Below are 12,144 nucleotides of genomic sequence, written 5' to 3'. Positions count from 1 at the left end.
GAGGTGCGCTTGCTTAGGACCAAGGCAACCGGTTGCCGTGTCAGAAGACCTCACAAATGGTCCGCACGTAACCTCGCAAGGCAGACCGAGGGAGGGGAGACCAATTACTAGTAACTGAAGCGAAGTTTCCTGGCCTAGTGATGTGCCGAGATAGTACATGCCAGCGTAGAACAGCGGTGCACAATGTATGAAATAACCAATCCAAGCGCATGTTACTGCTCATAGCCCGTAGCCTCGAGGAATCTTGGGCGGCATAACGACCGGAGGCCCAGCCTTGGAGCTACCACCGAGCCGTAGACATTTCCTCCCTTTCTTCAAGTTAAATTCCAGGTCTGTTGAAGCGAATGTAGCAGTTGTGGACAATAATCTGTTCATAGCGAGTGTGCCTCTCCCTCCTGAGGTCCGGGCGGAAGTAGCTCCTTTCCATCCCATGCTATTTTCTTGGTTGCTTTGCCCTTGGTTGGTGGCAAGAGGGACACGGCTTGCGGACCCAGCCATTGGACTGACACTGACCACATTGTAAGTTCCTAGTGTTGCGCATCGCAGCTTTAGCACCTCATGTCCACATCGACTGAATGATCAACCAAGATCTTCGGACTCTGCGAGGGGAGCATGAGATGGGAAGTTGTGACGTACCTTGGCGGGTTCCCTGCACAAGCGGCACAGGTAATGACGATGGATCCATTCAGGCAGTTGTTGCGGCAGCGAGGCATGTTGTTGAAGAGAGATAACCGAGTAATGAGCAGATCAAGCAGACGGCCGAGTCGTCGGTAATGGCAGAACTGGCTGTGATTGGAGTTTGTGCAGTCAGTGCTGTTGACTGCTTTGATGATGTGGACCTCTCATTCTGCACGTTGGGAGAAGAACCTTCTTATAGTTGCGAAAAGTCGTCTCCGAACATTCGAATGCCTCAGTTCGCTTAGAACATAAGCATCAGAGGGTCTGTTAGTCGAGCCACGTGATTGACAGGTTGAATGTACCGCACCAACCTGGATCGAGAGCTGTCGACATGTTCCAAATACATTTTGACAGGGTCACACATGGCCAATTTCAACGAAAGAGGAACAGGCACATCTTTCCATCAGAACGATTTCGTCCAGAGAAGTCGTCCAGAGAACCTAAGTGCACTGTCGTCGTGCCACTGTACATAGCAGTTCAATCATGGACCAGCGAAGGCATTTCGAAGCATGACTTGGCGTGAGCCGCCTCGTACATTGAGTTTTGGGAGGGCTGCGAAATCGACCGCGAGGACGATCTTACTACCCTTCATCGTTGTAGTATGCCTTGCCTTCGCTGCAACACAGTGGTCTTGCGGACAGTCCTCGGACCAGAATTGGCAGCGAAGCCTGGAGCACTGGCCCTGTCTTGGCATGTATCGTTCCAGAACGAGACGTAGTACTCGCGTCGATGACAGGTCAGAAAGCTGTCGCAATGCCATCGCATGCCTGGAAGAATGTCAACAGCTCTGACATCCGCCATCACCATGTGGTCATTAGCGCCACCCCACGTGCGCGCCAGCCGCTGTCACCAAATGGAGAAAGGGTGCTTCTGAGGATGATCTAAATCGGACTCGGAAGGGCGTAACTCGCTAAGACTCAGGAGCTGTGACCGGACGTATCTCGATCCGGCGGGCTTCAACTCCGCTTGCTCGCTTTCAACTCAGGTAGGACATAGGCAAATGTGCCAGCATCGCCAACTTGCTGGAGGGTGGTGATGAACACCACGGTGGTCATGGTTTTGGACCCAATGTTGCAGCCCAAGAACCACGAAGTGGAACTTGCCAGAGTCTGCAGGCTGCTTAAGAACGACAGCCTTGAGCCACACCTGTTCGACAGCGTCAGCAGTAGCGTTCATGCCAGGGACACTGGCCAAGATCGCCCGGCTTGTGTGATCTGCTCGCCCAGACGCAACCAGACCGTGAGCAGGCACACATAGATTGTTTACGTAGAAAGATTGGTCTGCGTGGTGTCCTATCGAGCAGGCCCGACATTGCGGCGGGTCGTCATCTCTCGATAGCATGTGACCCATTTACTAGCGTCTGTCGACGCCATGGCATGCCGCCAAATGTCGATTTTACCGGCAAACGCTTATCTGGGACAGCGGAAATGCACAGGATCAGAATCGGCACATGAGCCTGTCTTGTTAGCTGCACAAGGTCCAGCACGGCGATCTCGGTCCGACCTCGCAAGGCGTCGGGTTACCTTGTATCTCAGTCCGAGTACGACACATCCAATGAGTCCAGAAGCCATAGTAAGCCGATTGCCAGAATAGTCGCTGTCAAGATCATAGGAATCGAGTGAGTCAGAAACGTATCTGCAAGGTATTTGCTGTGTACATCTAATTTCCATGGTCGTAAGCGTTGAGGTGCAGATGCCGTTGATCTCAATCGAAGTGCGATCAACGGAGCTTGCTAAGGTCGTCTTTTGATGCTACCGACTTACATCTTGCTCTTTAGCTGCTCGTGTAATTGCTTGAGCTTGTCCATATCAGATTTCTGCGCCGGCCATCCGATGCCAAGTCCTTCGGTCTCATTGGGCTTAGGGATCATGTGGAAATGCACCTGGAGACGTCAGCACGGTGGAAGATCTTATGCCGCCTGTGCACTTCATTATCCAGGTCGAGGGGTGCTCGACATACGTGGTCAACCTCTTGATGTGCTAGCCGCCCATTGTTTTGCAGACAGTTCCAGTTCTCCGCTCCCGACGCAGCAGCAATCTTCTTTACCACAGGAAGTATGTCCTTCAACTGGTCGTCGGGGATGTCGGTGAGCTTTGCGCCATGATGTTTGGGAACGACAAGCTGCGTAATGTCAGGAGCGGCTGCCGAATGTGGGGATGTCTGAGTGGGGTCTGTACCGCATGTCCTACACTGAGTGGCTGGATATCTAGGAAGGCGAACACGGAGGAGGACTCGAACAGCTTGAAGGAAGGGATCTCGCCTGGAAGAGGTTAGCAATGGCAGCGTCGTCATATGGTCCAGGTATTGTTGCTCCTTACCCTTGATGATCTTGCAGAAAATGCAAGCCGCGGCAGACATGATTGCAGAGGCAGTCTGTATGTAAAAGCGATGGAGCGGTCGAGTAAGCAGAGCAATGGTACGAGCCTGATGTTGTTCAACCTCCAGGAACAGGATGAGCGGACGGCATCAACGCGCCAACAATATGAATGAGGGGAAGCTGCGGGGAAGTCTACGCTTGGCAGAATCAAACGTTTAGGCGACAGCTGTCGTAGGAATATATTTTACTATCAAATTCTTGGCTAGTTGGAGTGGGACGAGCTATTGCAGAATCCATTTCTTGCCTTTTACCAGAGATGGCCGTGGCTACGCCCAGTATACTCCATTCTATCAATCTTTGGACTATCTTGATCACGCTTCGGCGTGACCTTTTTGTTGATCTTTGGGGTGATCTAGTGAGGTTCGAACGCCGTTGAAGATCTCATTTTAGCTCACAAAATTTCATTATACCGCCAAGCTTGTGTTGTACGCAAGGGCGCGCCCTCGGAGCCTCCGAGACCTCAAGCTGCGGATGGAAGAGCAATGCACCTGAAATTCTCCGAGCATGCGTGATGAATGTTGTTATGACTAATGATGCTACTTGCGCTACTGCTGACTTCTGTGACTTACTACCAATACTTGTGTCGACAATCACCAGTCATCATCTTCGGCCATAGCCCTTATCGTTCTTCCACAGCTTAGAGCAGAGGTCCAGAGTCTCCCAATCTAATCTATTCGCCACCGGCTGGAGTGGGATCCGCACGCTGGACGCAGCCAAATTGCTCGTTGCCGACGTCGAAGATCTGTTACTGTTAGCGTCGTCCGGTCAAGGGAGGCTGACTTCTTACCGCATAGACACACATCAAGAAGGTATCGCCCATGATGTCGAATGGAAGCTGATCTCCACGAGGCTGGATACCACCGAAGACCATGTCCCCAGTCTCATCAACATCGGCGAAACCGAGATGCTCTTTCTCAATGGTGAATTGCTTGCCGCCGATGTCGACAGTCACGTCAGGCAAGTCTTTGGTTGGGATGGTCTTGGGGAAGACATAGCCGCCTTGCTTTCGATCCATCTTTGCACCTTCGATCTGACCGTAGATAGCTTCACAGAGCTCGTCGCTGGCCATCCAGAGGGTGGTACCAGTATCAGCCATGGCAGTATTTCCAGGCATCGAGATCTCCTTGCCGTTGACGAAGGCTGAGGTCGAGGGGTATTGCCAGAAGCCTTGGCTCTTGTCAATTTTAGTGTAGTGGATCTCTTGACCAGAGGCCTTGACCGCATCTTGATCAATACCGCCGAAGGTGTAGAATGATTCGCCTTTATCTGGGTCGTTGGCATCCTTCCACGAGCCGAGGTAGCAGGTGAAGAGAGATTGATCCTTCGAGATGTCTTGCTGAGCGATCATGTTCTCGACCGGAGTCTTCACCGGCTGCGGCTGGACAGTATTGATCTCTCCGAAGCCGAAACCCAGTAGGCCACTGCCAGCAGTCTGCAGGAATTGAGCCGAGATGTTCGTGGCAAGTTCGATGGCCTGCTTCTCGACAGTAATGTCTCCGATCTTTACGTCGTCGAGACCGACGATTCCTGAAGCACCAGACTGGTCACCGTAGGTGATCTTCCAGGTCGAGCCTTCCATTGGCTGGTAGGTAGTCGACTTCTTGGGATCGAAGGCCACGTTGCCGTTCTGCTCCCCTTGGCTGATTGTATCCGATGACAATTCGGTAGACCAGATCCAGAGGTCGGAGGAACCGGAGTCAAAGTCCTGCAAACATAGTCAGCGGTAGATCTTCGGGCGGTGGGTCGCCCTACCAGCAGCATTTGCTGCCCAGGAGTACCGATGGTGACTGGGGAAAGGAAGAAGGCATCGTTCTGCTGGTTCTCGGCAGTGACCTCGGTGGAGCTACCATCGGCATCTTTCATGTAGAGGGTCTTCTTGGGGTCACGATAGAATCGGCCAATACTCTTGGCAGGAGTCATGCCATACTTGCGAAGAGTGTAGACGAGAGATTTGGGTCCATTGGCCTTGTAGGCAGGATTGCGGAAAACGTTGATGCGGGTGGCAGCCATTGTGCTAGTGAGCAAGGATCATCAGAGTAGACACAGGGATACAATGAGCTAGATGGAAGTCGATGGGCACAAGCAGTTGTGATGAAGGGTGATGCGAGAAATGATGGGAGAGAAGATGGCAATGGGATGAACGAGCACGCAGCACTTTTGCAGTTGTTGGATGCTGGGTTGTGACTTCCGTAGGTCACGGGTTCCTGCTGTGTTGATTGGAAGTCATCGTGCCGCATGACGCGTTGGCTGCTAACGGCGGTCTGTAACTGGGAGGAGCGACCTTGTTAGGTGCAAATATCGGCAGTTACTCGTCAGGTACAGCACGACGCACCGGCAACCTGCGCACTTCCGCAGGGCACTTATGGGTCAGCTGTACACCACGCTCACTCCAACCGGAGGGGGGATACCTCATTCGGGTTTGAGATCTGAGATTCTGCGTGTTGTACAATGGGAAGGTCAGCTGCCAAGGCAGGGGCGATGGTCACCATGTGCTGCTTCTTGAACACTTCCAGAAAGGTTTCGACCGTCCGCATCGCGGACTCAGTAGACGTTGGCAATGCAAAATCTAGAGACTCGAGTGTTGGTGAAGCCAGTGCTTTGTCAGAATGAAGAAGTTCGGCTGATGGTTGAGCGTGGCAAAGCATGCAAATCTGAGACATGGTTGAAACCAGGCGGAAAATGTCCGCAAAAATATTTCTGCCTTCTTTCCAAGCCGTTTTCGCCTTATCAGCAGCCGATCACATTGCTACAAGGCTTTCTTGATTATCATCAGCCTCAGTTCAAGATGCTGTCGAATCTGCCCAAGAGTATCACCTCGCCCATAGAACGCCTTGCTTCGCCGCTCTCCCGACGCAATACTGCCACAGACGAGCAGCCCTGGCACGCCGCTTTCCCGGAACCCCGTCACAAAGCAGATAGCATTCCAGATGTCGAGAAAGAGGATGTCCTGGCGTTATTGAAGGATGGAAAGGAGCCTGGCTCGCGAGGCGGCTTTTTACTTGTGGATGTCCGGAGGAACGACCACGAGGTAAGGACGAATTCGTCAGCTGAATCCTTGGCTTGTACGAATACGCGATACTGATGGCAAGGGTTCGGCTAGGGCGGCACGATCAAAGGTTCCATCAACCTACCTGCGCAGACGTTGTACCACTCGCTTGGTACATTGCTAAGACTCTGTCAAGCTGCTGGAGTCAAGGAGGTGGCTTTTTACTGTGGTATGTCGTTCCCAGACCTAGCACTTCCCTCCTCACTCACATACAACAAGGCTCATCCAGCGGAAGAGGACCTCGTTGTGCTGGATGGTTCGCCGACTATCTCGATGATCAAGGTGTAAAGGAGGACGAGGTTCGCAGTGTGGTGCTCGAGGGCGGCATCAAAGGTTGGGTGAAAGGCGGCAAGGACTACATTCAGTACATGGACGGATATGACAAGTCGACGTGGTAGCTTTGCTGCAAGCAACATTTTGACGGTCTGGATAATTCATGGCGCGCGACGGCATTTTACGGTAGTTGGAATAGGTCTCTCGTGTGTACAACATCCCACGCACGGGCAAAATGACTTCCCAAGACAGCTTGGGTCCACGACGGCGCAGATGATGCGAGAACTTGCTTTACTATCAATGACTCAGTATTGCGGCTATCCCCTCTATCGCGAGTGCAGCTCGCGCCGGCTCCATCGTCTCATAAGCAACCCAAGGCTCCCTCCTGAAATCGACCTCGACCTCCCCTTGAAACACTGCATTCTATGAGATGATTTGGTGGAATAGTTATACAATGCTTTCCCATCGTCGTTACCTCCAACGCCGAGCAACAACAAAACCCGAAGAAGCAGGGCCGTGAGCTACAAGAACACCCATGCGTCCGAATTCATAATCATGCAAGTTGCTTTTCACCGATGCTCACCTCTTCTTCCCACCTTTCTTTCCCTTGACAGGCGCTGTGGAACTGACGCTCTGGGCTCGAGACATTGCTGGGCTTGTTGCCTTGCTGCCGGTGCCCGATTTGACGGCCTTCACTTTCTTGTTCTGCCGAATGGTTAGTGCAATTCTTTGCAACGAATCTGGATTATTTTCATACCACGACACCGTTCTTGGCTTTCTTCTTCGCCGGCACTTCTTCTTCTTCCTCCTCGTCCTCACTGTCATCACGGTTTCTACCCCGACCCTTGCCACTGGCATGACCGTTGGTGAGCTTTTCGTCCGGATCGCCAAACTCACGTGCAACGGTGTTGAGCAATGTTGTACAGCGCCGGCCGATTTCAATGGGGGTGCGACTGAGGAAAAACCAATCGAAGCGAAAGAGCGGACTTTCACGGATGTCATCGCGAATCTGTTCGTAGAGATTCTCCGACTCAAGGCCATGACGATCCAGCATAACAAGAAGAAATCGGTCCTCTTCTTCTGTGTATACTTTCTTGTTGGTGGTTGAGACAGTGTAGTTGATCTTGAGCTGCTGAAGAGGGACACGATACATTTGCATCTTCTTCCGCAGCATTTTTCGCTGATGTTCAGTGCGACGTAATCGTTCCTCGCCGGCTTCGATGGAGGCGATATGCTTTTCCCAACCTTCAATGAGCTCGTAGTTTTCCCAGAAAGCTTTGGCGTATTCTTTAATTTCTTCCACGGTCTTGCTGTCCACTTCGATACTGATGCCTTCGAAGTTCTTGCGGCCATAACGGCCGGATCCATTGACGAACTGCTGGAAGTCACGGCGATTCCAGTGACCGTAACCCTGTTCTTGCATTTCGAGTTTGAGTTCCTTCTCACGGTCGGTCAAAGGTTCTGCGTTGTCGATGGTCTGCTGCTCAATTTCTTGATCAGCTTGACGCTCGCTGTCAGACCGATCATCTTCAGGCAGAGGCGCCTTGAAACCGATCTCTTTGTGATAGTACGCGGTCTCTTTATCTTGAAGCTCGCGCAGACCATCGGGGAAGAACTGCCAATCGTGGATATTGACCTGTTTGGGCGCACGAGGGATCTTCTGCTTGGGCTCCTCCTTCTTTCCGCCCGTGCTAAGGGCGTTGCGGTAGTATTTGTCGATGGAATAGAACTGCTCTTTGCGCTCTCGCTTAGCCGGGTTGATCCAGGAGATGCCTATATTTTCCTTGCGACGGTTGGTGAAATCCTCGCCGTTCCATTCGTAGGCATTGTCAGATGTGAATTTCTGAAGGTCATCAATTCCTAGTTTTTCGTACTTGGCATTGAGCTCAAGAGTACGTGCCTCACCGCGCTGGAGGATTTCATCGATGTCATCGAGCGCACCAACGGCGCCTTTGGTCTCGAAGACCTTCTCGGCACCGTGCTGAATCATGTTGAGCAGCTCGTCTTTCGAAGCAGCCTGCTTCTGCTGTTGCTGAGCTCGGCCCTGCTGGATCACAAGCTGGTCAAGTCGCAGTTTCTGCGCCGCACGTTCGAGGACTTTCTCTTCGATGGCATTCTCGGTTACAAACCGAAACACTTTGACCTGCTTAGTTTGCCCAATACGGTGAGCACGATCCATGGCTTGAAGATCGGCCTGAGGATTCCAGTCGCTGTCGTACAATACAACGATATCGGCGGAGGTTAGGTTGATACCAAGACCACCAGCACGCGTGGTGAGGAGGAAGATGAACTTCTCCGAGCCAGGGGCATTGTATGTGTCGATGGCCGCAATCCGATCCTCATGCGCCGTGCCACCGTCGATGCGGCAGTACTGATGTCCACGGAATACGCAGTAGTCCTCCAGAATGTCAAGAACACGACTCATCTGCGAGAAGATGAGCACTCGGCTTCCTTGTTCGTGCATCCTCGTCAGAATCTTGTCAAGAATGAGCATCTTTCCAGAATTGTACACCAAGTGCTCGTCCGTGGTATACGGAGGGCCAGGCTCGGCACCATCGAAAAGATAAGGGTGATTGCAGCACTTGCGCAGCTGCATGACAATGTTGAGCAATCTCGTCTTGGACTCACGCTTTCCGCCCGCGCCATTGACAGCATCAATATCCTTCTCCAAGATTTTCTGGTACCACTTCACCTGCATCTCCGACATGCCAACATACAAGTTGAGCTCTTTCTTTGGCAGTAGACTCTTCTCCACGTCACTCTTCACTCGACGCAGGAGGAAAGGTCGTAACACACGATGAAGTTGTTGTACGACAGTGTCTTGATCCGCATCCTGACCAGAGAACCACTGGTCAAACGCTTCAGAGTCGCCAAATACGTCAGGCATAAGGAAGTTGAGTAACGCCCATAGCTCGTGGAGGTTATTCTGTAGAGGGGTGCCTGTAATGAGGAGCCGATTCCGTGAGTTGAACTCGCGAATGATCTGGGCAAGAGAGGATTCTTCATTCTTGATGCGGTGAGCTTCGTCAACAATGATGTACTCCCAAGCAAATTTGCGGAGGTGGGACTTCTCGCGGAGAATCATCTCGTAGCTGGTGACCAGAACGTCAAATTTCTCGTCGACGACGCGATCCTTGATAAGCTGCTGTCTGTCGTCCTTCGCACCTTGTAGAACGAGAACATTGACTTCTGGCGTCCACTTTTTGAATTCGCGTGCCCAATTATCCAGTGTAGATTTGGGGACAGCGACCAGGTGAGGACCGGTGATGTCGCAAATGTGGCGCAAGTAGCCGAGGAATGAGATGGTCTGCAGAGTTTTGCCTAGTCCCATCTCATCGGCGAGGATGCCAGAGATACCATTCTCGTGGAGGGAGATTAGCCAATTAAGGCCGGCAACTTGGTAGTCGCGCATCTCGCCACCTTGGATAAAGGCTGGAGAATCTCTGAAGATTGTCTGAGAGGCTGTACCACGTTTCTCATCGCGCAACAGCTCTGCATCTTCCTCTTGCTCGGTTTTCCGCTTGTTGGCACCAGCAGCACCTCCTTTGCGCGACACACCCTTCTTGGCCTTAGCCTCCTGTTCGGCGTTCTGACGATCAATCTCAGCCAAGATTTCCTTGATTCGAGGATTGGGATTCGTGTCGATGAAGTGGCGGAAGAGGTCGGTCAGACCGAGTAAATATTTAAAGCGTCTAATGGAGTCATTCTCTTTGGATTCACCCAGCTGGCCGTGTTTCTTGCCCAAGATACTCTTTCTCAATTGCAAGGCCTCAGTTCGTTTCTTGCGTCCATCGGTCTGCGGTACATCCCCAGCCACGCTGCTAGCAGTGGTATTTGGATTCGTATCGGAGTCTGTGTAGTCTGGGGTATCATCGAGGTATGGATTGAGGTGACCGAAAGATGGGCGATGAGGCCGACGGGAAGGCACATCGTTCACGTCAGTCATAGGAGTGTCGGCACGCGAGGAAGCCTCGGAGTCAGACTGTGGTAGAAGTCGAGGCATGTCTGCGACGAGGGCGTCGCGCCCGTTTGGGAATACTTGACGCGAAGGCGGCCTGATCTACTGGAAAAAGCCCCAGGTTCTGCCTTTGGGGATTGAAAAACGAGGTAGGCAGAAGTGAGTGTATCTGAAGATATCTTGGTCGCGTCAACGTCAGCTGCAGAGAGACGAGATGGAAGTGAGAGTGTGGGAGACTTGAGCAGAACGCGAAGTACATTTCGCGGGCCGTTTACCGGCCTCTTATTGGTTAGTGTTCTATCGCCAAGGCCTGACGTCGCGAGAGGGCTGCGCCAGGCTGGTCAGGCAAAACAGTCCAACTTCGAGGCAAACGGCTGCCAGGACTCGCTTTCGTCACCCGAATCAAATTGTCACTCCTTTTCCGGCTGATCAAAGACGGACAGGGACGCACTTTGTTCTCTCTCACCCCCGAGCCAGCACGTTAGCGGAATTTAATCCTCGTTGCATGTAAGAGGGGCGGCATACAATACTTGCAATCAGCCCCACCTTTTACAGATCTTTCTAGCCAGATTCAAAATCGACTACCTTGCTGTCTGCAAGCACCGCAAACAGCCGTTTGAGAACTACCACACCTACTCAGAACGAGAATGGACTCGATGAGATCCTTGAACACGTCGCTACCTACGGCGTATAGTAGCCGCCCTGTGCCGCCCGAGCAGCTCCTTCAGGCTTTCAAATCGGCTGCCCTCTCCGTTACCAACCTCTATAAGTCGGCCGCGCAAGATCAAAACAGCAGCCGAGCTGCAGGCTACCAAGATGCTTTAGACGACCTGCTTCGCTTCCTTGACTCCGAGAACCTCGGTCTCCAGGATGGGGAGGGATGGAGGGTCAGACAATGGGCCACCGAACGATATGAGGGGACAGCTAGCCAGGCCCCAGCCGAGAGCGAGGATGAGAAGAGCGAGCCAGAGACTACTCAGCACAAAGATCCTATGTCCGCCCATCCTCAGTCCGAGCAGCAGCCGAAATATGCCGATGTTACCCTCCAGAATGCCGAAACCCATCGACAGAACGATGTCCGAGCTACCTCCTCAGAACCAGATTCAAAGTCAACCTTCAAGTTCCGTTATCCCGCTCAGGCATCATCTATGGTCACCGAAAATGATTTGGGTACCTCCACTGGACCCGTTGCATCATCACCCGTATCTGAGCCAGACCATGCATCCTCTGGTCCAATTCATATCATCAACCGTGGCAACAAGTCCCAGCGTGCGAGTGGCTTGAGGCATAATACGAGGGCAGCAAACCGCAGTCTGGGCTCGGCATCCGGAACGAAACGAAAGAATCCCTATCCTGATCTGAACTTCTTCGACATTTCGAATTTTGGTCCACGAGACGGACCTGACCCCGGCAACAAACGAGGTCGTTTCGCTTAGGCGTTACCAGGAACGCCATTTTCTTCAATGTCCTATTCAGCATCTCAGCATAGCAAGCGATGGTAGCATTAGACGCATAGGTGGAATGGTTCACGACGAGATACCCCCAACGTAGTCAGCAAGGCCTCCGTGGCTTCGATAATTGAAAATTCAATAGTAATCGTACAGCTCTCAGACAACTTATTCGTGCGATTCTAGTCGTACGGGACTTTCCTCTCCTCTCGTTGTTTCTCCATGCGGCAACTATAACCTCGTCCGGTCGCTCGTGGCAAGGCCCACCTGGTTGTATAGAAGTGACGGCCAGAGAGCCGCCATCGACACGGTGGGTCTGCGCTATGGCTATTTGGCGGAAGTCGATGCAGGTTGCCAGCAGTCT

At 52.4% G+C, this 12,144-nt stretch overlaps 5 protein-coding genes across 5 annotated transcripts; 2 read left to right on the top strand and 3 right to left on the bottom strand.

Moving 5' to 3' along the window:
• Positions 1-2,437: 2,437 nt before the first annotated feature.
• HMPREF1541_03494 (uncharacterized protein) lies at positions 2,438-3,036 on the bottom strand (the record flags this gene model as incomplete). The annotated part of the gene is made up of 4 exons (XM_008717845.1): positions 2,438-2,560; positions 2,638-2,799; positions 2,856-2,938; positions 2,997-3,036. The coding sequence occupies 4 exons, from the start codon at positions 3,034-3,036 to the stop codon at positions 2,438-2,440; spliced, it is 408 nt and encodes a 135-aa protein (XP_008716067.1).
• Positions 3,037-3,725: 689 nt separating this feature from the next.
• Positions 3,726-5,065, bottom strand: HMPREF1541_03493 (uncharacterized protein; the record flags this gene model as incomplete). The annotated part of the gene is made up of 3 exons (XM_008717844.1): positions 3,726-3,797; positions 3,843-4,760; positions 4,808-5,065. 3 exons carry the CDS (start codon positions 5,063-5,065, stop codon positions 3,726-3,728), a joined length of 1,248 nt encoding a protein of 415 aa, XP_008716066.1.
• A 775-nt stretch (positions 5,066-5,840) lies between these two features.
• On the top strand, positions 5,841-6,499 carry HMPREF1541_03492 (uncharacterized protein; the record flags this gene model as incomplete). Its single annotated transcript, XM_008717843.1, has 3 exons — positions 5,841-6,083; positions 6,156-6,270; positions 6,321-6,499. The coding sequence occupies 3 exons, from the start codon at positions 5,841-5,843 to the stop codon at positions 6,497-6,499; spliced, it is 537 nt and encodes a 178-aa protein (XP_008716065.1).
• A 454-nt stretch (positions 6,500-6,953) lies between these two features.
• On the bottom strand, positions 6,954-10,377 carry HMPREF1541_03491 (uncharacterized protein; the record flags this gene model as incomplete). Its single annotated transcript, XM_008717842.1, has 2 exons — positions 6,954-7,079; positions 7,132-10,377. The coding sequence occupies 2 exons, from the start codon at positions 10,375-10,377 to the stop codon at positions 6,954-6,956; spliced, it is 3,372 nt and encodes a 1,123-aa protein (XP_008716064.1).
• A 602-nt stretch (positions 10,378-10,979) lies between these two features.
• Positions 10,980-11,768, top strand: HMPREF1541_03490 (uncharacterized protein; the record flags this gene model as incomplete). Its single annotated transcript, XM_008717841.1, has 1 exon — positions 10,980-11,768. The coding sequence occupies one exon, from the start codon at positions 10,980-10,982 to the stop codon at positions 11,766-11,768; it is 789 nt and encodes a 262-aa protein (XP_008716063.1).
• Between the last annotated feature and the right edge of the window lie 376 nt (positions 11,769-12,144).

Source organism: Cyphellophora europaea (genome assembly GCF_000365145.1).
Source record: "Cyphellophora europaea CBS 101466 unplaced genomic scaffold supercont1.3, whole genome shotgun sequence".
Taxonomy (NCBI): domain Eukaryota; kingdom Fungi; phylum Ascomycota; class Eurotiomycetes; order Chaetothyriales; family Cyphellophoraceae; genus Cyphellophora; species Cyphellophora europaea.
This window is presented reverse-complemented; position numbering and strand designations above follow the sequence as displayed.